The following is a 23,241-nucleotide window of genomic DNA, read 5'->3' as shown; positions in this document are numbered from 1 at the left end:
CTTTGTTTAGGTTGATTTCTAGGTACTATTTATAATATCAGATAAAGTACATTCTACTCTAGCCTAGTGTTGTTAAAATGCTATTGAATTTTGTAAGATAGTTTTGTGTCTACCAGCCTCGCTAACTTTGTCATTTAATAGTTTGTTAAGTTAATGCTACTGGGTTTTACATAGAGTTAATATGTAAACTACAAAAAAGACTTCTACTTCTTTTCATTTTTTACAACTCCTGCCTTTTTTGTTGTTTTGTTTTCATTAACTTTGCTGTATGCTTTTGATATATTGCTTTTATCAAAATAAAGAAGTTCCAACTTGTAATACATTTTATGAGAATTTTTATTATTAATGTGGCTAAATAGTATCAAATGAATTTTTGAAATTGTTGAGATAACCTTTAAATTTTTTGGTTAGATTTCTAAGATGGTAAATATGTTAATAGTTTTCTTTCATTTTTTTAAAAAATTAATGGCTTAGAGTTCTGATAGCAATCAGTGTTTGATAAACAGAGATGGTAGTGAGAAAGCAATCAAATAATGAACATAAAATCCATTATCAATTCAGAACTGTATTAAGTTACTGACTTTACCGTCCTGTCTTAGCAGTGTCTAAGTAAACTTTAGGCTTGTGAATAAGAGAGATTGTTAACAGTAATAGGAAATGATTAGGAAAGGTTTTTCTCCTTGTCTTTTTTTTTCTCTATTATGTGAATTGGAAACACTGTCAGTTGCATGACCCATGTCCATTCCTCAAGACTCCTTACTAATACAATTTTGATTTTATTTATTTTAGCAATATAATCAGCTTTATTATCCCTTGTAGGTAGGCATATCATTAGATGTTCAATGAGATGACCTGGAGCTTCCTATGAAATCTTTTTCTTTTCTAATAAATATGTTCAGCATAAATGGCATCTACTTTCCCTTTTATAGTTACTTTGAACATGGACATGATGTCTGAGGTTGTGATAATAACAAGACAAGCATGATAGTGACACCAAAAATGTAGGCATGGCAAAAGTAACAAGCGTGTCTGCCAGATAACACCCCTGAATGTCTCAACCCAATATCTGTAAATGTATCTGTCTCTAATTATTTTCAGAAAAATGGACAAATAATGGACAAACAAAAATCTATTTGCTTAAACTTATAATTTTTATGTTAGCAAATTAATACAAGCTAAGTGAAAAATATAGTACAAGTCAATAATGGCATTGAAGTTCAAATAGTTGATAATACAGTTCTTTTTTTAAACTTTTAATTTTAATTTGAAGTTGATTAGCAATATCGTATTAGTTGTAGGTGTACAGCAAGGTGATTCAATTATACATATTCATGTAACTATTCTTTTTCAAAGGATTTTCCCATGTCAGCTCAGTTCAGGTCAGTTGCTCAGTCGTGTCTGACTCTTTGCAACCCCATGAATTGCAGCATGCCAGACCTCCCTGTCCATCACCAACTCCTGGAGTCCACCCAAACCCATGTCCATTGAGTCTGTGATGCCATCCAAATCGTCTCATCCTCTGTCATCCCCTTCTCCTCCTGCCCTCAATCTTTCCCAGCATCAGAGTCTTTTCCAATGAGTCAGCTCTTCGCATCAGGTGGCCAAAGTATTGGAGTTTCAGCTTTAGCATTAATCCTTCCATTGAACACCCAGGACTGATTTCCTTTAGGATGGACTGGTTGGATCTCCTTGCAGTCCAAGGGACTCTCAAGAGTCTTCTCCAACACCACATTTCAAAAGCATCAGTTCTTCGGTGCTCAGCTTTCTTTATAGACCAACTCTCACATCCATACATGACCATTGGAAAAACCATAGCCTTGACTAGACAGACCTTTGTTGACAAAGTGATGTCTCTGCTTTTTATATGCTGTCTAGGTTGGTCATAACTTTCCTTCCAAGGAGTAAAGGTCTTTTAATTTCATGGCTGAAATCACCATCTACAGTGATTTTAGAGCCCAGAAAAATAAAGTCAGCCAGTGTTTCCATTGTTTCCCCATCTATTTGCCATGAAGTGATGGGACCAGATGCCATGATCTTCGTTTTCTGAATGTTGAGTTTTAAGCCAACTTTTTGACTCTCCTCTTTCCCATGTAGGTTTTTACATAACATTGGGTAGAGTTCCCTTTGCTATACAGTAGGTCCTTGTTGGTTATCCATTTAAAATACAGCAATGTGTACATGTCAGTCCCAAACTCTTAATCAGTCCCTCCCCTAGACCCTTTCCTTCTGCTAACCATAAGTTTGCTCTGTAGGTCTGGGAATCTGTTTTTGTTTTCTAAGAACATTTGTATCATTTTATTTAGATTCTCTATATAAACAATATCATACAATATTTGTCTTCACTCAGGATAACAATCTGTATGTCCATCTATGTTGCTGCAAATGACATTATTTTTAGTGGCTGAGTAATATTTCATTGAATATATGTACTGCATCTTCTTTATCCATTCATTTGTCGAGGTAAATTTAGGTTGCTTCCATGTCTTGGTTATTTGTATTGATAACCTACCCCGTCTGGGATAACACCTAGTTGATTGTCATGTGCTTTTTCTGATTTTTTAAACTTTATTATTTTTATTTAATTATATTTGACTTCTAATACTTTATTAATTTCAAGTGTACAGCATACTGATTCAGTATTTTTACAGATTATACTCTATCTAAAGTTGTTACAGGAAAATGGCTATAATTCCAGTGCTCTACAGTATCTTCTTGGTTATCTATTTATAATAGTAGTTGGTTATCTATTTATAATAGTAGTTTTTCTCTCTTAATCCCATATCTCTAATATGCCCTTCCTTCTTTTTCTCTCCCTTTTGGGAAACACTAGTTTGTTTTCTATATCTGTGAATATCTTTTGCATATATTCATTTGCATTATATTTTAGATTCCATATATAAGTGATATAAACATTATTTCTTTGTCTGACTTACTTCGTTGTTCAGTTGCTCAGTCATGTCTGACTCTCTGCAACCCCGTGGACCGCTTGCAGCTTTGCGACCCCATGGACCCCCGGCAGCATACCAGGCTTCCCTGTCCTTCATCATCTCCTGGAGTGTGCTCAAACTCATGTCCATTGAGTTGATGGTGCCATCTAACCATTTAATCCTCTGTCATCCCCTTCTCCTGCCTTCAATCTTTCTCAGCATTAGGGTCTTTTCCAATAAGTTGGCTCTTCCCATCAGGTGGCCAAAGTATTGGAGCTTCAGTTTCATCATCAGCATCAGTCCTTCCAATGAATAGTCAGGGTTGTTTTCCTTTAGGGTTGTTTTCCTTGATTTGATCTCCTTGCTGTCCAAGGGACTCTCAAGAGTCTCCTCCAGCACAGTTCAAAGGCATCAATGCTTCGGCGACCAGTCTTTTTTATTGTCCAGCTTTCACATCTGTACATGACTACTGGAAAAACCATAGCTTTGATTACACAGACCTTTATAGGCAAAGTAATGTCTCTGCTTTTTAATATGCTGTCTAGGTTTGTCATTGCTTTCCTTCCAAGGAGCAAGCCTCTTTTAATTTCATGGCTGCAGTCACCATCCACAGTGATTTTAGAGCCCAAGAAAATAAAGTCTGTCGCTATTTCCATTGTTTCTGTAGATCCATCTATGTAGCAGCAAATTCAGTCTTTATTAAAGACTGAATAATATTAATATTGTGTATTATGCACACACATCTCATGTCTTCTATATCCATTTATTTGTTGATGAATACTTAGGTTGTTTCCATATCTTGGCTATTGTAAATAGTGATATTGTATGTACACAGCATACAGCATCTTGTGTCTTTTGCATACAAGTTCTTGTGTCTTTTGCACACATGTTCTTGTTTTCTCCAGATGTAATACCAAGGAGTGGAACTTCTGGATCACATGTAGTTCTATTTTTAGTTTTTTGAGGAATCTTTATACTGTTTTTCATAGTGATTGTACCAATTTGCATTTCTACCAACAGTGTGCAAGGGTCCACTTTTCTCCACATCCTTTCCAACTTTTGTTATTTGCAGTTTTTTTGATAATGGTCATTTGACAGGTGTAAGATGATACCTCAATGCTGTTTTGATTTATGTTTATTTAATAATTTATGATGTTGAGCATCTTTTCATTTATCTGTTAGCCATCTGTATGTCTTTGAAGAAATGTCTGTTCAGGCGCATTTTTTGGTTGGGTTGTTTGTTTTTATGATACTGAATTGTATGAAGTATTTATATATTTTGGATATATGAGCCTTTAGTTGAGCTCATCTTTTGCAAATATTTTATCCCATTCTTTAGGTTGTATTTCCATTTTATAAATGATTTCCTTTGTTGTGCAAAATGTTTAAGTTTAATCAGATCAAATTTGTTTATTTTGCTTTTATTTATTTTGGCAAAAAATGTTGCTGTAACATGTCAAAGAGTGTTTGCCTATATATTTTTTTAGAAATTTATGGTTACAAATCTTACAATTAGGTCTTTAAATCATTTTGAGTTTATTTTTGTGTACAATGTGAGAAATTTTTCTAATATCATTGTTTTACATGTAACTGTCCTTTTTTATCAGGAAAATTTGTTGAAAAGACTGTTTTATCAATTGGTATATTCTTGCCAAGGATTAGCTGGGTATAGATATATGAATTTATTTCTAGATTCTCTTTTCTGTTTGACCTATGTGTCTGTTTTTTGGTGCCAGGACCAACCCGTTTTGATTACTGTATGTAAGTAGTATACTCTGAAGTCTGGGAGAGTGATACTTCCTGCTTTGTTCTTTTTTCTCAAGAAAGCTTTAGAAATTCTGGGTCTTTTATGGTTCCATATAAATTTTAGGATTATTTGTTTTAGTTGTGTGAAAAAAGTCATGGGTATTTTGATAGAGATTGCATTAAATCTGTAGATTGCTTTGATTAGAATGCTCATTTTAACAATATTAATTATTCTAATACAAAATCACAGTATAGATTTCAATTTCTTTGTATCATCTTCAATTTCTTTCATCAATGTATAATTTTCTTAGTATACATCTTTCACCATCTTGATTAAATTTATTCCCAGATATTTTAATTCTTTTTGATGCAATTTTAAACAAGATAGTTTTTTTTTTTAAACTTTCTCTTTTGAGAATAGGTATTAGTGTACAGAAACACAAAAGATTTCTGAATATTAATCTTATATCCTGCAATTGTGAGGAATTTGTTTATTTTAATAGACATTTTGGTGACATTAGGGTTTTCTATATAAAGTATTGCAAATAGGAACAGTTTTACTTCTTCTCATCTAATATAGATGTATTTTATTTCTTTTTCTTACCTAATTGCTTTGGTTAGAATTTCCAATACTATGTTAAATAGAAGTGGCAAGAATGAGCATTCTTGCCTTGTTCCTAAATTTAGAGAAATGGCTTTCATCTTTTCACCATTGAGTATGATGCTAGCTGTGGATTTCTCATAAATGTCCTTTTTTATGTTCACTTATATTCCATCAGGGATCTTAGTTTTCTGAATGCTGAGCTTTAAGCCAACTTTTTCACTGTCCTCTTTCACTTTCATCAAGAAGCTCTTTAGTTCTTCTTCACTTTCTGCCATAAGGGTGGTGTCATCTGCATATCTGAGGTTATTGATATTTCTCCTGGCAGTCTTGATTCCACCTTGTGTTTCATCTAGCCTGGCATTTTGCATGATGTACTCTGGATATACGTTAAATAAGCAGGGTGACAAAATACAGCCTTGATGTACTCCTTTCCCAATTTGGAACCAGTCTCTTGTTCTATGTCTAATTCTGACTGTTGCTTCCTGACCTGCATACAGGGTTCTCAGGAGGCCTGTCAGGTGGTCTGGTATTCCCATCTCTTTCAGAATTTTCCAGTTTGTTGTGATCCACATAGTCAAAGGCTTTGCCATAGTCAATATAGCAGAAATATATGATTTTCTGGAATTCTGACAGTCTACAGTTCTTGAGGTTGCAAAGAGTTGGACACGTCTGAGCATGCACATACACTCATGAAAAATACTGTCCAGCACCTAAGATATTCTACTCAATTAGAATAGAAGGTGAGATAAAATTATCTCAGACAAGCAAAGCTAAAAGTTTTCATCAGTAACAAACCTACGCTAAATGAAATTTTGAAGAGTCTTCTTGAGGTGGAAAGAAGAACTTATGGAAAATAAAAAATCTCAAATTGGATGGAGAAATATTGTACAAATTATTGAGTTTTGGTGTTTATTTAGATTTCTTTTGTGAAGCTACGATGTATTAAGAAGTTAAAGTCATACATTTGGGACATTTTTAAAAAGAAAGAAAAAAGCACAGAAAATATGGAAAAATCAGCCCTTGTCTCAGGACTTTGGCCAGCATACATTTTAAGCTTAATACATGGTTTTTAAATGATAGAAAATTGACAATTTATTAATTCGTTCAACAAATCTTTGTATGTCATCAATGCCTGATGGTATCTGAATTCTGTTTGATTAAAACAAAATCTTTTACTTTATGTATGACAATTCATAAATGCCTATTTATGTACGGTAATTCTAATGACATGGAATTCTAACTAAGTGCCTTCTAAATTAGGAACTTTATGACCCTGTTTTTTTAATTTTGAAATACAAACAGCCTTTAAAAGGGTAAATTAGAGAATCATTGAAAACCTCAAGGAGAATCTTCATTGATCAGATTGGAAAAATAAAATCATGAGAAACTGGATTCTAGAGAAACAGAAAAAGAACAGAAGATAGAGGACACCAAAATTTTTTCCTGATTCACAATCTATACTACTAAGTAATTATAACTTCCAAATTTCAATGACATTCTCCCAAAAGCCTCTAATTAAAATAAATAAACTTAAACTTAACTTCCAAACTTGACAGTTTTTGAATATTATCCAGAAATCTCTACATCAGAATCAAAAGAAAAGGTTCCCTTCCTCTGCAAATCTGATATACTTTGTATTTAACAAGTTCTACTCTTTGCTTAGTAGTCCTGTATGTCAATATCTAACAATGTTTCTTGAACTTAAAACACTAATACTGAAGAAATGACTTCTCTCAATAACGTCAGTAACAACTATGAGGCTCATAGTCTGAGGTATTTTACATGAACCCTTATATAGAAACAAGAGAATACACTATTTTTGAGGATTTGATACTAGTGGGAAAAGACCATTCCAAGAAATGATATGTTTGTACAATGCACATAGTGAAAAATTTGATTAACTGAATCACAGGCTTTGGTCTATGATGAATTATTCTGTAACCATTATATAATCATGCAAGTTGCTGGTTTCTCCCATTGTAGCTTCATCATTCAATGTTTGCTTGATTCTCATAATAATGATTTTAATGAGAATAAACATAAGAATAATATGCACAACATACACTTCTCTGAATGTAGGTGAGGATTATGTTGCTCTACATGTACATGAATGGCAAAACAGAAGGCTTTAGAGAATCTTACTCTGGCTCAGAAGGCCAGGATCAGTAGTCCTAGTACTCCACATAGACACATATAGCATGCTTATGCTACCTGGACTCACTGGAGAGGCTGCACCTTTCCATTGTAAGGTGCTTTCAACCTTCTTGGCACCTCCTATCTCTTCTGGAGAACTCAGGAAATTTGCATGCCAGATCATGATCAGTCCAAGCCCTGGAACTTTCCTGATTATAAAAAATTAAACTGAGAGAATCAAGGATCAGATTATAGAATTTTGTTCCATCATAAGTCTGGCTTCTGGTCAATTTCCAAATTGCATTCTGTATCTATGACTGTCAATTTCAAAGGAAAAGAAGTTTAACAAAAAGGAAAAGCAGGCTTCTTTTTAATAGTAAGAGAAGTGTACTCACTCTTTAGTCCACCATCACTGTGATAAAAACCAGGTATCATGAAAAAGAAAATTACAGACCTATATCACTGAGAAACACAAATGCAAATGCTCAACAAAATACTAGTAAACAGAATCCAACAACACATTAAAAAGATTATATACCATGATCAAGTGGGGTTTATCCCAGGGATGCAAGGGTTTTTCAGTATATACAAATCAATGAATGTAATACACCATGTTAATACATTAAAGAATAAAAACTATATGAACATCTCATAGGTGCAATAAAAACTTTTGACAAAATTCGACACCCATTTGTGATTAAAAAACAAATACCCAGAAAATGGGCATAGAGGGAACCTATCTCAACATAACAAAGGCTATATAATGCAAACCCACAGCAAACATCATTCTCACTAGTGAAAAACCTGAAAGCATTTCCTCTAAGATCAGGAACAAGATAAGGATGTCCACTCTCACCACTGTTATTCAATATAATTTTGGAAGAGCTAGCCATGGCAATATGAAAAGAAAAACAAATAAAAGGAATTCATGTTGGAAAAGAAGAAGTAAAACTGTTACTGTTTGCGGATGACATGATACCCAACATAAAAAAAATCCTAAAGATGCCACCAGAAAACTACTAGAGCTAATTGATGAATTTGGTAGCTACAAGATACAAAATTAATGCACAGACATCTCTTGAATTCCTATACATTAACAATGAAAGATCAGAAAGAGAAATTAAGGAAGCAATGTCATTTATCATTGCAACAAAAAAGAGTGAAATACCTAGGAATAAACTCACCTAAGGAGGTGAAAGCTGGAGTAAGAAATGGCAAGCCACTTCAGTATTCTTAGCTGGAAAATTTCATGGACAGAGGAGCCTGGTGGGCTACAGTCCATGGGGTTGCAAAGAGTTGAATAGGACTAATTAACTGAGCACAAGGAGGCAAAAGACCTGTATTTATAAATCAATAAGACAACATGGTGATGAAAGAAATAGAAGATAACCCTAACAAATGGAAAAATATATCACATTCTTGGGCTGGAAGAATCAATATTGTGAAAAATGATTGTGCTACATAAAGCAACCTACAGATTCAATGTAATCCCTATCAAATTACCAACAACACTTTTTAGAGAATTAGTTGCAATGTATATGGAAAGGTGAAAGACCCCAAATGTCCAAAGTAATCTTGAGAAAGAAAAATGGAGCTACAGGAATAAAGCTTCCTGACTTCAGCTGCTGTTCAGTCACTCAGTCATGTCCCACTCTTTGCAACCCCATGGGACTGCAGCACGCCAGACTTCCCTGTCCTTCACTGTCTCCTGGGGTTTGCTTAAGCTACTACACTACAAAGCTGCAGTAATTAAAACAGTAAAATACTTGCACAAAACAGAAATACAGATCAATGGAACAGGATAGAAAGTCCAGAGGTAAACCCATCACCTATGGGTACCAAATCTATGACAAAGGAAGCAAGAATATACAGTGGACAAAAGACAGTCTCGTCAACAAGTGGTGCCTGGAAACCTTGACCGCTACATGTAAAAGAATGAAATTAGAACCTTATACCACACACAAAAGTAAACTCAAAATAGACTAAAAACTGAAACATAAGACCAGACGCTATGCAATTCTTAGAGGAAAACATAGGGAGAACACTCTTTGACATAAATCACAACAAGATCATTTCTGACCATCTCCTAGAGTAATGAAAATAAAAACAAAAATAAACAAGTGAGACCTAATTAAACTTAAAAGCTTTTGCACAGCAAAGAAAACCATAAATGAGGTGAAAAGACAATCCTGAGAACAGGGGAAAAGAAAATGCTTGCAAAAGAAGCAACTGACAAGGGATTAATCTCCAAAATATACAAACAGCTCAACAACAACAACAACAACAACAAACCCCAATTGGTGGAAGACCTAAATAGACATTTCTCCAAGAAAGACATACAGATGACCAAGAGCCATATGAAAAATTGCTCAATATCACTAATTATTAGAGAAATGTATTTTAAAAATACAATGAGGTATCACCTCACACCAATCAGAATGGCCATTTCAAAAAATCTACACACAACAAATGCTGGAGAGAGTGTGGAGAAAAGGGAACCTTCTTTCACTATTGATGGGAAGGTAAACGGATATATGGAAAACATATGGAAAACCGTACAGAGTTTCCTTAAAAAACTAAAAATAGAACTATTATATAACCCAGCAATCCCACTCTTGGGCATATACTCTGAAAAACCATAGTTCAAACACATGCCCCTCAGTGTTCATTATAGTACTATTTACTATTCCCAGGATATGGAAGCAACCTAAATCCAGATGAGTGGATAAAGAATATGTCATACATATATACAATGAAACATTTTTCAGTCATAAAAAGGAACAAAGTTGGGTCATTTATACAGATGTGAATGGACATAGGGTCTATCAGACACAGTGAATTGGTCAGAGAAAAACACATACCATGCATTAACATGTATGTGTGGAATCTAGAAAAATGGTATAGATGAACCTTTTTGTAGGGCAGGAATACAGATGCAGATATAGAGAATGGACCTGTGGACATGTACGGGGTGAAGTGGGATGAGATTGACATATAAATACCATGATGTGTAAAAGAGATAGTGAGAACCTGCTGTATAGTAGAGGGTGCTCAGCTCAATGCTCTATGATGACCTAGATAGATGGGATACAGGCTGGGGGAAGATCCAACTGAAGCAGCTGATTCAGTTCACTGTGCAGCAAAAATTAACACAAGTTGTAAGGCAACTATACCCCATTTTTTGAAAAATGTTAAGGAAAGCTAAAAAAGGAGACAAAAAGATTTGGAAAGAGGTAACAATCTCTTTTTTTCTTGTGTGTTTTTTAGTTGCTTGAAAGACAATCAAAAGGAGCCTGGGAAGGTAAGCCCAGACGTGAAAAGAAAACGGTAAGAACACAGCATTTCAGAGTATTTTCTCCAGTGATTTACTTCCAGAATCTCTGTACCGTGACAGCTAATGTCCTATCTTAGACCTCTTACAACCACAATGATAAAATTCTTTGGCAATTGCCTCTAAGACTTGGTAGAATGTTAGATGGAGACTCTAAACATTAAAACTGGCTCATTAGTACACATATTTTGTTTCTTAATAGTTATATAATGCAAATGCATGAATGAATAGCTGATATAAAGGATATTTGTTTCTGGTTGGTTATTTGGAATGACCACACTTCCAACTTATTCCACATACTTAGAATAATTTGGGGAAATATAAATCTAATCATGCCTTTCCCTTAAAACCCATCAATGTTTTTCTATTACACCCAGAATAAAATCCAAACTTCATCACGGACTAAAATTCAATATAGATTGACTCCTGTGTATGTCTCCAATATCATTCCTCACCCTGCATGCTCACCCGTTTTCTCCCAGGAAGTCATATCCTTCATGCCACTAATCTTCTTCACCTCAGGGCCCTGGCGCATGCTGCTTTGCTAGTGCACATGGGTTTCATTTTCCTTGTTTGTGATAGAAAATATCTCTTCTGGAGATGCTGGCTCTTATGATTTCTATGAGCTCCTTGACTAGACTATGTAAGAATGCTGTTTCCATACCACGTTGATTTTCTACACTGCCCCTCTCTTTATATTTTGTTATTGTTCAGTTGCTCAGTTGTGTCCGACTCCTTGTGACCCCAGGGTAGCATGCCAGGCTTCCCTATCCTTCACTATCCCTGGAGTTTGCTCAAACTCAAGTCCATTGAGTCGATGATGCCATCCAACCTCTGTCGCCCCCATCTCCTCCTGCCCTCCATCTTTCCCAGCATCAGGGTCTTTTCCAATGAGTTGGCTCTTTGCATCAAGTGACCAAAGTATTAGAGCTTCAGCTTCAGTGTCAGTCCTTCCAATGAAAATGCAAGATTTACTTCCTTTGGGCTTGACTGGTTTGATATCCTTGCAGTCCAAGGGACTCTCAAGAGTCTTCTCCAGCACCACTATTTGAAAGCATCGATTCATATTTTTCTAATGCCTTTCTTTTAACTTGTAACTTTATATTGTTAGTTTGGCTTTTTACATTCCATCTTCCTCTATAGACCAAGTGCATGTGAAGGCTCTAACCTTTGCTTGAACTTGTTAGTGCCTATTAGTTACCCAACCCTGACAAGACACTCATGGAAAAAAAAAAGGCAGTGAAAAAGCAGTCTATATCTGGACACTCTTATCTTGCCACTGCTTAGATTAACAGAAACGCCATGACTTGTTTGTCAGTCATGAGCTTTTCATATCTTTGCACTCAACCCCTTTCCTAATCATTTCATCTCAAGGTCTGTTTTTCTGTCTCTGAGATGACCCTTTCTAGTCTTACAAAGTGTGAAGGTATGGGGGATGGAGAGGAAGACCTTGATGTTTGTTGGTGACAGGAAATAATTTTTGAGGAATCAGTCATTTCCTAAGTTTCAGCTATGCTTTCTCTGCACAAAGGAAAATGTAGAAATAATGGAGTGGCTATGCCTTCACTGTGACTCTTTGCAACTCCTCTTTACATTTTGTAGCTGGAGAAGAGGTAGAAAATATCTTGTGATGTTTCTGAACTAATGTTCTGATTGCATTCTATATCTGTAACGTTTTCTCATGGATATTCCAGGATTCATTATTCTTGAAGTTCAGAAGCTGTTACACATCAATGTCCCCTATGATTTGTGTTTTTTTCACCCATAAAATCAATTTTAAGATTCAAGTCTTTATTTCAGGAGTTATTTTTTAAAAATGTCTTTGGATATTTTTGTTTTAATTGTTTGGTTCTCATGTCTTGAAATAGCAATTATGTGATATTAAGATTTCTTTTTTGTCATAATTATCATTATATTTCTAACCACTCTACCTCTTTATTTTCTACCATTTACTTTTTAGTCTCAAGTATTTTTTTTATGGTACTGCTTGTTTTTTTTTTTTTTTTTACTTTGCCATGCTTTTACTAGTATTTTACTTTCTCTAAAAGCTTTGAGCTTTGCCATTTCTTTCAATTTCCCCCCCCTTGATTTATGCTAACCCACTTTCCTGCTCCATGTATTTTATATATATATATATAATTCAGTCCATGTGAGCAACTTTGTGCTTAGGACCTTGCTGTGCAAGCAGGTCATTTGTGAGATAAAGTAGTGTGTGTGTTTGTCCATTGGTTTAGCAAGAGTGCTTCTCTGGAGGCTCAGGCGGTAAAGGATCTGCCTAGAACACAGGAGACACGGGTTTGATCCCTGGGTTGGGAATATCCCCTGGAGAAGAGAATAGCTCCCCACTCTAGTATTCTTGCCCAGAGAATTCCGTGGACAGAGGAACCTGGTGGGCTATAGTCCACAGGGTCACAAAGTGTCGAACATGATTGAGCATCTAACACTTTTACTTTTTGGGAGAGGAGAGATAGTCTAAGACTCAGGCTTTGATTTTAGTATGTTGTCTCAGATTGCCTCCTCACCAAATATTTTCTTCCCTCTGCTCTGAGCACATCTCTGTTTTGTATGCATTACCCTCTTTGAGTTGGGAATATCATTATAGGTTGTATCCTTTGTCACTTCCATTTTGTCCTTCAAGTTTAAGAGTCTGGGAAAAGGAAACAAAAGTTGTGTTGGCAACTTCACCCCCTCTTTGTCTCTTCTTTGTTATGTGGTGTGGAATTGTGTGGCTGTAGAGATAATCTCTATTTCTTTCATCACTAGCCCATACTTTTTAATGTCTGTCACTGCAAGTTTGTAATTATAATTTCTAGAACTTATGATTTATCTTTAAAGATAAAGCAGAGAAATAAATTGAATTTTAGTATTATCCTTTGGGTCATTCCTAGTTTCACTATATTGCACATATGCTTTTCATATATATGATAATATACAATATATGTGGTCTAAACAATTTACTAATTCCTAAGTACGATAAATTCATAAAATACTTTGTTGGCATTTGTGGAATTTGTTCTCTACTTTTCTTTCTTTTCTTAGATTTGTGTAGCTTTCCTTTTTTCACCTTTATTGAAGTATAATTAAAAAATAAAATTTTAAGACAAAGTTTTAAGATAATTAGAGAGTACTTGATGATTTATGTATATGTTTTGAAAGGATTGCCCCACTGATGTAATTAAAACATCCATCATCTCACATATTTATCTTTTAAAGATGTGAGAGCCTATTTCAATTATACAATACAGCATTAACTATATTTCATGGTTTTTCTGAAAGGAGAGTAAGCAAGTATTTAATTTTATTTAACCTTTGAACTATAAATTTAGCAATGAGCTTAAGTTAAGGGCAATGAAATGTTTCTTTCAAGTGCAACTTTGGCTTCAGAGAATTGGAGTGTCTCATGTTATTATCTTTTTCCTTTGTAGGCAGGAAGTGACTACACTTGAGATAGAAAATCAAGGTCAAGATAAGAAAAGTAAGTCATTGCTTCATAATATTTTTCATACTAGGGATGTCGTAAACATACAAATTAGCTGATGTTCTGATACTATGGTCCAGTTGGAGGAAATTCTGCTTGGAGTCCTTATAGGGATGTGATGGTCCTTTACTTGTTTTTGTCTCACAAAACTGATCTCTTTATTCTTTATATTACAGTAGTATTTGAACATGATTTATTTCTGGCAGCATTTTATAGATTTCTAGGGGAAGGAATTAACCAAACTATGCCAATTTTAATTTATATATTGAAGTTTTAAAATAGGTTCATATTATCTGGTGTTGAGTGTTTTTTTTTTTTTTTAAAGCATTTACTCCATTTAATATAGTATCTAGGTGTTGTCGCTTAGTTGCTTGGTTGTATTGACTCCTTGTGACCCCAAGGACTATAACCCACTAGGCTCCTCTGTCCATGGGATTTCCCAGGCAAGAATATTACAGTGGGTTGCCATTTCCTTCTCCGGCGGATCCGTCCAATCCAGGGATTGACACTGCATCTCCTGCATTTGCAGGCACATTCTTTACCACTGTAGTAATCATGCAATTACTCAAAATGAACAATTATGAAGAAAACTCACATTTTCTTATCACTATTGCTTCAACTGTCCTCTCATCTTACAGTCAAACTTCTTGAAAGAATTGTATGGCCTCATTATCTGGGACTTTGCATTTCCCAGTCTAAGCTCAGAGTAGTTTACTTCTGGTACTACTGTTCCATTAAGCATGTTCAGTGGACTATGAAACAACATATTTTACCAGACTGCATCACAGCCATAATTAGAATAACATGCTTAAAGAGCATCATAGTGCACTGCACATATAGTTGTTATATGAGAATTATTTTTATTTTATATATGTATATGGTTATACTGAACCAGGATATAAAATATACTTTTAAGTATGGATCACATTAAAAAAAAGTTGAATGTCTCTGTTCAGATGTAACTACAGACTCTAAAGGACAACATTCAAACTTAATCTCCATCACTGTATTTCTAGCACTTGAAAATGTTTCTCAGCATCTCCCTCCTGAAATTCTTCCTTCCTTCATTTATTTGACACCACACTGTACTCTTTGGATCCTCAATTGTTGACCATTGCTCTATTGTCTGATGCTATCCTGTTTCAATACATCTGGAATGCTGGTGTTTGACCCAGATTTAGAAACTTTCTACTCTTTTGAGGAGCTTCTGTATGACAGATTTTATTTTATTTTGTCTAATCTTTGGTAGAATTTTCTAGTGAAAAGTATCTGAGGAAAATGTTTATTGTAAGCAATTTTTTCACTTCTAGACGCAAATGCTTTTGTAGTTATAGATTATTCACATTTTCTGTTTCATCTTGCCAGTTTTGCAAGTTAAATTTCTCATCAAACTTACCCTTTTTAATTAAAATTCTGAGGTCCTAAACTTAAAATTTTAAGTATTTAATGTTTACGGGATCTATAGTGATGCCCTCTTGCTATTCCTTTGAGCCCAACTCCAACGCAAATCCTGAGATTCACCAAATATTGTGCTACTTTTATTTACAGGAAAAGTAGATGCAAATTGATTGAGGTGGCTGCTGCTGCTGCTGCTAAGTCACTTCAGTTGTGTCTGACTCTGTACGACTCCATAGAAGGCAGCCCACCAGGCTCCCCCTTCCCTGGGATTCTTCAGGCAAGAACACTAGAGTGGGCTGCCATTTCCTTCTTCAATGCACAAAAGTGAAAAGTGAAAGTGAAGTCGCTCAGTCGTGTCCGACTCTTAGCAACCCCATGGACTGCAGCCTATCAGGCTTCTCCAGGTGAAAGAGTACTGGAGTGGGGTGCCATTGCCTTCTCTGGATTGAGGTGGGGCTATCCTGAAATAATTCAGGCTACTACCCCCCACCCTCGCCCCCCAAAACTTCACCAAGGTGAAGGTTCCTTCATTTTCCTATGGCAAACTATATATCTAAAGTATTCTAGGGTACTTGTCCCTTTATGTTCACCAGGATCTATCAGCCTTATGTCCTGTATATAGTAGATTGTTTTTATGTCCTGCAGATATATGAAATGATCAATGTTCCTGCAAAGCAGATATTGACAGATAGACAGAAATTGATAAAGCCCTGAAATACACCAATGAAGTAGCACTGGTGTCTCTTCATGAAAGCAAATGTATCTAAATATATGCCAATGCACTGCTTTAGTGAATTAACAGACCTCGTCTGCAACAGTAAATGCCACTGAAGTTATCTAATTAAGTTTGTGAAAATGTCCAAGACCCAGCCACATTTACTGAGGCCAAAAAGGGAAATTAAGTGAAAAAGTTATCAAAATTACCACCTCTGCATCTTTTTTTTAAAATTTAAATTTATTTATTTTAATTAGAGTCTAATTACTTTACAATATTGTATTGGTTCTGCATCTTTTTGATATTAAAGTCAATAATTATTTTATTGCTTTTTTTAGTTAGTTTACATTCCATTTGGACCAGAGCCATTTGGGGAGAATCTATACAATGCTACTGCAAATTGGTCAACATATCTGCTTTCACCCTTGTTTTAAAGTCATGGTAATTAATATTCATTGGATATATTTATGGACCCCTTCAACACACTATGACATAGACATAGGAAAAAATTCCCTTCTATTATTAGTGGGCTAAGGTAAAATAAGATTTTTTTAGGGAGGTTTCCTTGGTCCTTTAATCAGCTCTTGAACCACAAATTTAAAGTATCATATTCTCTGTTTATGTGCTCCAAAAACAATCAGATAATCAGTTAGTCTTTAGAGTTCTCATTCTTTCCCTAAAGGTCTGTTAGAGCAGTCATTTAGGCTAGGCTTTTCCACCCAAGTGACCATTTTAATAAGTCTTTTGCCATTTGTACTGTGGACTACTTGTGTCTCATTTTTTAAAAAAATACTGATGGCATCTGCTCTGCCTCTAAACCTAATCAGCTGATGTAACTAAGCCCAGATTCTCATACCTTTGAGATTCTTCCTTTGGAAGTTTCTTACTTCAACCATTCCTGGTTTCAATAATTACATATCAGTCATAATTATTGGGTTGAACTGCAGGAAAGATGTGGCAGTCTATTAATGGTGTATGAATCATAACAGAGCCAGAAGACTTACCAAAATACAAACAGCAAGACAAATTTGCAATTTAGAAAGCACTGTGATGGTTACCATGTGTTATCTCATGGACATAGGGAAAGGAAGGTTATCTTTGCCATTTTCTGAGATGTTGGGGCAAGGATGAGAAGGTTATAGCACTAAATTCATTTAAATATTCTTATATTCCTAAATCTTTAGATATTTTCCTTTTTTGGCTTTATAACAAGGAATATATGGGTAGTAGGTAGAATAAGGGGCTTCCCAGGTGGTTTAGCAGTAAAGAATTTTCCTGCCAATACAAGAGATGTGGGTTCAATTCCTGAGTTGGGAAGATCCCCTGGAGGAGGGAATGACAACCCTTTCCAGTATTGGAAAATACTTGGAAAATCGCATGGACAGAGGAGCCTGGTGGACTACAGCTCATGGGGTCACAACGAGTTGGACAGGACTGAGCTACTGAGCACGCAAACAGGTATTAACAGAATAAAGGCCCCCAAAGATATCCAAGTTTGACTCTATTTTTAAATGTCAAAAGGGACTTTGCATATGTGATTCAAGGTTTCTAGGTGGGGAGATGAACAAATGCTCTTAAAATGTAGAAGAGAGAAGCAGAAGTGATGCAGCACAGTGTCAGAGTGATGCAGCATAAGAAAAACTCAAACAGCTATTGCTTGTTTGTAGCAGTGGAAGGGGACAATGATCCAAGGAATGAGTGTAGCCTCCAGAAGCTGGAAAAGGCAAAGAAATTGAGTCTTCTTTAGAATCTCCAGAAAGGAATGCAGCTATGTCAACATCTTGATTTTGGCCCAGTGAGACTCAGAATTCTAGTATCTAAAACTGTAAGATATTAGTAATAAACTTGCATTGTTTTAAGCCATCAGGTTTGTGATAATTTGTTACAGCAGTTTTTGTTCAGTCACTCAGTCATGTCTGACTCTGCGACTCCATGGATGGCAGCAGGCCAGGCTTCCCTGTCCTTAACTCCCAGAGTTTGCTCAAGCTCATGTCCATTAAGTTGATGATGCCATCCAACCATCTCATCCTCCTTTTCCCCCTTCTCCTCCTGCCCTCAATCTTTCCCAGCATCAGGGTCTTTCCAATGAGCCAGCTCTTTGCATCTGTTTTGCAGAAAGTTTTCACTTTCATCTCAGGTTCACAGGATTTGTTAACAAAATAAGCCACTTGTTATATACAAATAAATAATACAGATATTAGAGAATTATCTAGCTTACTTTCAATATACTAACATTAAAAGAAAGGAGAAATAGAAAGAGCAAAAGATACATCACCATATTGGATTTTGACCAACATTCAGACTCAATCAGCTCTGGGAAGTCCCATGTCACAGGACATCTAGAGTTCCAATTGGGAAAGGGTCTCAGGCAGCATGTCCACTCCATGGGTGAGACTTCAAAGACTGCAATTTGGGTCTCCCATTTATAATCCCAGGACAGATGCAAACTGATATCATCATCAATCTGTGACCAAATCCAAGCCTCAGTTCAGACAGTCGCTCAGTCATGTCTGACTCTGAGACCCCATGAATCACAAAATGCCAGGCCTCCCTGTCCATCACAAACTCCTGGAGTTTACTCAAACTCATGTCCATCGAGTTGGTGATGCCATCCAGCCATCTCATCCTCTGTCATCCCCTTCTCCTCCTGCCCCCAGTCCCTCCCAGCATGAGGGTCTTTTCCAATGAATCAACTCTTTGCATGAGGTAGCCAAAGTATTGGACTTTCAGCTTTAGCATCAGTCCTTCCAAAGAACACCCAGGACTGATCTCTTTCAGAATGGACTAGTTGGATCTGCTTGCAGTCCAAGGGACTCTCAAGAGTCTTCTCCAACACCACAGTTCAAAAGCATCAGTTCTTCGGTGCTCCGCTTTCTTCACAGTCCAACTCTCACACCCATACATGACCACTGGAAAAACCATAGCCTTGACTAGACGGACCTTTGTTGGCAAAGTAATGTCTCTGCTTTTGAATATGGTATCTAGGTTGGGCATAACTTTCCTTTCAAGGAGTAAGTGTCTTTTAATTTCATGGCTGCAGTCACCATCTGCAGTGATTTTGGAACTCCAAAAAATAAAGTCTGGCACTGTTTCCCCATCTATTTGCCATGAAGTGATGGGACTGGATGCCATGATCTTCGTTTTCTGAATGTTGAGCTTTAAGCCAACTTTTTCACTCTGCTCTTTCACTTTCATCAAGAGGCTTTTTAGTTCCTCTTCACTTTTTGCCATAAGGGTGGTGTCATCTGCATATCTGAGGTTATTGATATTTCTCCCAGCAATCTTGATTCCAGTTTGTGCTTCTTCCAGCCCAGCGTTTCTCATGATATACTCTGCATATGAGTTAAATAAGCAGGGTGACAATATACAGCCTTGACGTACTCCTTTTCCTATTTGGAACCAGTCTGTTGTTCCATGTCCAGTTCTAACTGTTGCTTCCTGACCTGCATACAGGTATCTTAAGAGGCAGATCAGGTGGTCTGGTATTCCCATCTCTTGAAGAATTTTCCACAGTTTATTGTGATCTACACAGTCAAAGGCTTTGGCATAGTCAATAAAGCAGAAATAGATATTTTTCTGGAACTCTCTTGCTTTTTCCATGATCCAGCAGATGTTGGCAATTTGATCTCTGGTTCCTCTGCCTTTTCTAAAACCAGCTTGAACATCTGGAAGTTCATGGTTCATGTATTGCTGAAGCCTGGCTTGGAGAATTTTGAGCATTACTTTACTAGCGTGTGAGATGAGTGCAATTGTGCGGTCGTTTGAGCATTCTTTGGCATTGCCTTTCTTTGGGATTGGAATGAAAACTGACCTTTTCCAGTCCTGTGGCCACTGCTGAGTTTTCCAAATTTGCTGGCATATTGAGTGCAGCACTTTCACAGCATCATCTTTCAGGATTTGAAATAGCTCAACTGGAGTTCCATCACCTCCACTAGCTTTGTTCATAGTGATGCTTTCTAAGGCCCACTTGACTTCACATTCTAGGATGTCTGGCTCTAGGTGAGTGATCACAGCATCGTGATTATCTTGGTAGTGAAGATCTTTTTTGTACAGTTCTTCTGTGTATCTTGCCACTTCTTCTTAATATCTATTGCGAGCCTAGTTTCATGCTAATTCTGTTTGTTTTGTCTTGTAAAACTTGGAATGTTGTTAAGCCTGGGGCTTGGTTGGCCAGGTCCCCTTCAGGGGCTCAACAATTTCAAGACTCTTCCCCCATTTTATGTAAGGTACTGAAAGTCTTGCACTCACAGCATGCAGTCACTCCCAGTCACTCCCAGTCAGGGCAGTTTCCAGGCAGGTTAGAAGCAAAGTCAGACGCCTGCTCTGCTTTGTCTCTGAAGCCTAAGTAAGACTGTGTGTGTATGTGTGTGTGTGTGTGTGTGTGTGTGTGCGTGTGCGTGCGCGTGCTCTTGCTTAATCTCTCAGTCGTGTCTGACTGTTGCAACGCCATAAACTGTAACCTGCCAGGCTCCTCTGTCCATGGGATTCTCCAGGCAAGAAAACTGGAGTGGGTTGCCATTTCCTTCTCCAGGGGATCTTCCTGACCCAGGAATGGAATCCAGTTCTCCTGCACTGGAGGCAGACTACTGACTGAGCTACAAGGGAAGTTTAATTTCCCTAACAGCATCAGGTAGCCAAAGTATTGAAGCTTCAGTATCAGTCCTTCCAATGAGTATTCAGGGTCTATTTTCTTTGGGATTGACTGGTTTGATCTCCTTGCTGTCCAAGGGACTCTCTAAATCTTCATAAGCACCGCAGTTCAAAAGCATCAATTCTTTGGCACTCAGCCTTCAGTATGGTCCGGCTCTCACAACCGTAGCACTACTGGAAAAACCATATCTTTGACTATACAGACTTTTGTCAGCAAAGTGATGTCTCTATTTTTTAGTACTCTATGTTTGTTATAGCTTTTCTTCCAGGGTGTAAGTGTCTTTTAATTCCATGGCAGCAGTAATAGGAGACAATTACAACCTGAAGCAGTAATGCCTTTTTATACAGGCCTTTACTGAGATTAATTCCTAGGCAGCCACTCTAGTTAATAATTAGATGTGCCTCTCAACTCTGTGAATTGCAGTATTGAGTCCAGACTTTCTGGTAAGTGCATCAGTATCTAGACATTCATTCTGTTCCATACCATATGTGTGCTTTCTTTCACAATCTAGGACTCACAGAATCAATTCAATAACAACAGAGTGTTGCTGAATTCACACTTTTGTTTGTTTTATTTGGGCAGGTTGTGAATACATATTAAGAGCATAAATAAAAAGGAAAATACCCTCTTTCTTTTTAAAAAATTTATTTATTTTAATTGGAGGCTAATTACTTTGCAATATTGTAGTGGTTTTCCCCATACATTGACATGATTCAGCCATGGGTTTATTTGTGTTCTCCATCCTGAACCCCTCTCTTAACTCCCTCCCCATCCCATCCCTCAGGATCATCCCAGTGCACCAGCCCTGAGCACCCTGTCTCATGTATAGAACCTGGACTGGCGATTTGTTTCATATATGATAATATACATGTTTCAATGCTATTCTCTCAAATCATCCCACCCTCGCCTTCTCCCACAGAGTCCAATAGACTGTTCTATACATTTGTGTCTCTTTTGCTGTCTCACATATAGGGTCATCGTTACCATCTTTCTAAATTCCATATATATGCATTAATATACTGTATTGGTGTTTTTCTTTCTGACTTACTTCACTCTGTATAATAGGCTCCAGTTTCATCCACCTCATTAGAACTGATTCAAATGCATTCTTTTTAATGGCTGAGTAATATTCCATTGTGTATATGTACCACATCTTTTTTATCCATTCATCTGCTGATGGACATCTAGGTTGCTTCATGTCCTGGCTATTATAAACAGTGCTGCAATGAACATTGGGGTACACGTGTCTCTTTCACTTCTGGTTTCCTTGGTGTGTATGTTCCACAGTGGGATTAGTGGGTCATAAGGCAGTTCTATTTCCAGTTTTTTAAGGAATCTCCACACTGTTCTCCATAGTGGCTCTACCAGTTTGCATTCCCACCAACAGTGTAAGAGGGTTTCCTTAATTTCTCCACATGCTGTCCAGCATTTATTTGTAGACTTTTTGATAGCAGCCATTCTGACTGGCGTGAGATGGTACCTCATTGTGGTTTTGATTTGCATTTCTCTGATAATGAGTGATGTTGAACATCTTTTCATATGTTTGTTAGCCATCTTTATGTCTTCTTTGGAGAAATATCTGTTTAGTTCTTCAGTCCATTTTTTGATTGGGTTGTTAATTTTTCTGGAATTGAGCTACAGGAATTGCCTATATATTTTTGAGATTAATTCTTTGTCAGTTGCTTTGTTTGCTATGATTTTCTCTCATTCTGAAGGCTGTTTTATCACCTTGCTTATAGTTTCCTTCATTGTGCAAAAGCTTTTAAGTTTAATTAGGTCCCACTTGTTTATTTTTGCCTTTTTTCCATTACTCTGGGAGGTGGGTATAGAGGATCCTACTGTGATTTATGTCAGAGTGTTTTGCCCAAATTTTCCACTAGAAGTTTTATAATTTCTGGTCTTATGTTTAGATCTTTAATCCATTTTGAGTTTATTTTTGTGTATGGTGTTAGAAAGTGTTCTAGTTTCATTCATTTACAAGTGGTTGACCAGTTTTCCCAACACCACTTGTTAAAGAGATAGTCTTTCTCCATTATATATTCTTGCCTCCTTTGTCAAAGATAAGGTCTCCATAGGTGTGTGGATTTATCTCTGGACTTTCTGTTTTGTCCCATTGATCTATATTTCTGTCTTTGTGCCAGTACCATACTGTCTTGATGACTGTAGCTTTGTAGTGTAGCCTGAAGTCAGGCAGGTTGATTCCTCCAGTTCCATTCTTCTTTCTCAAGATTGCTTTGGCTAGTAGAGGTTTTTGTATT

General features: G+C 36.6%; 1 protein-coding gene across 1 annotated transcript in view; it reads left to right on the top strand.

Annotated features, from left to right (window-relative positions):
- The window catches only part of GCSAML (germinal center-associated, signaling and motility-like), a 59,350-nt gene that overhangs the window by 19,520 nt on the left and 16,589 nt on the right, over positions 1-23,241 (top strand). The window contains exons 5-6 of the mRNA XM_010846625.1: positions 10,678-10,737; positions 14,167-14,216. Coding sequence (XP_010844927.1) covers positions 10,678-10,737; positions 14,167-14,216 — 110 coding nt within the window. The remainder of the gene's footprint in view (positions 1-10,677; positions 10,738-14,166; positions 14,217-23,241) is intronic.

This window comes from Bison bison, unplaced genomic scaffold (genome assembly GCF_000754665.1).
Source record: "Bison bison bison isolate TAMUID 2011002044 unplaced genomic scaffold, Bison_UMD1.0 scf7180017864238, whole genome shotgun sequence".
Classification (NCBI taxonomy): domain Eukaryota; kingdom Metazoa; phylum Chordata; class Mammalia; order Artiodactyla; family Bovidae; genus Bison; species Bison bison.
The sequence above is the reverse complement of the archived record's forward strand: the minus strand, read 5'-3'. Positions and strand labels throughout refer to the sequence as shown.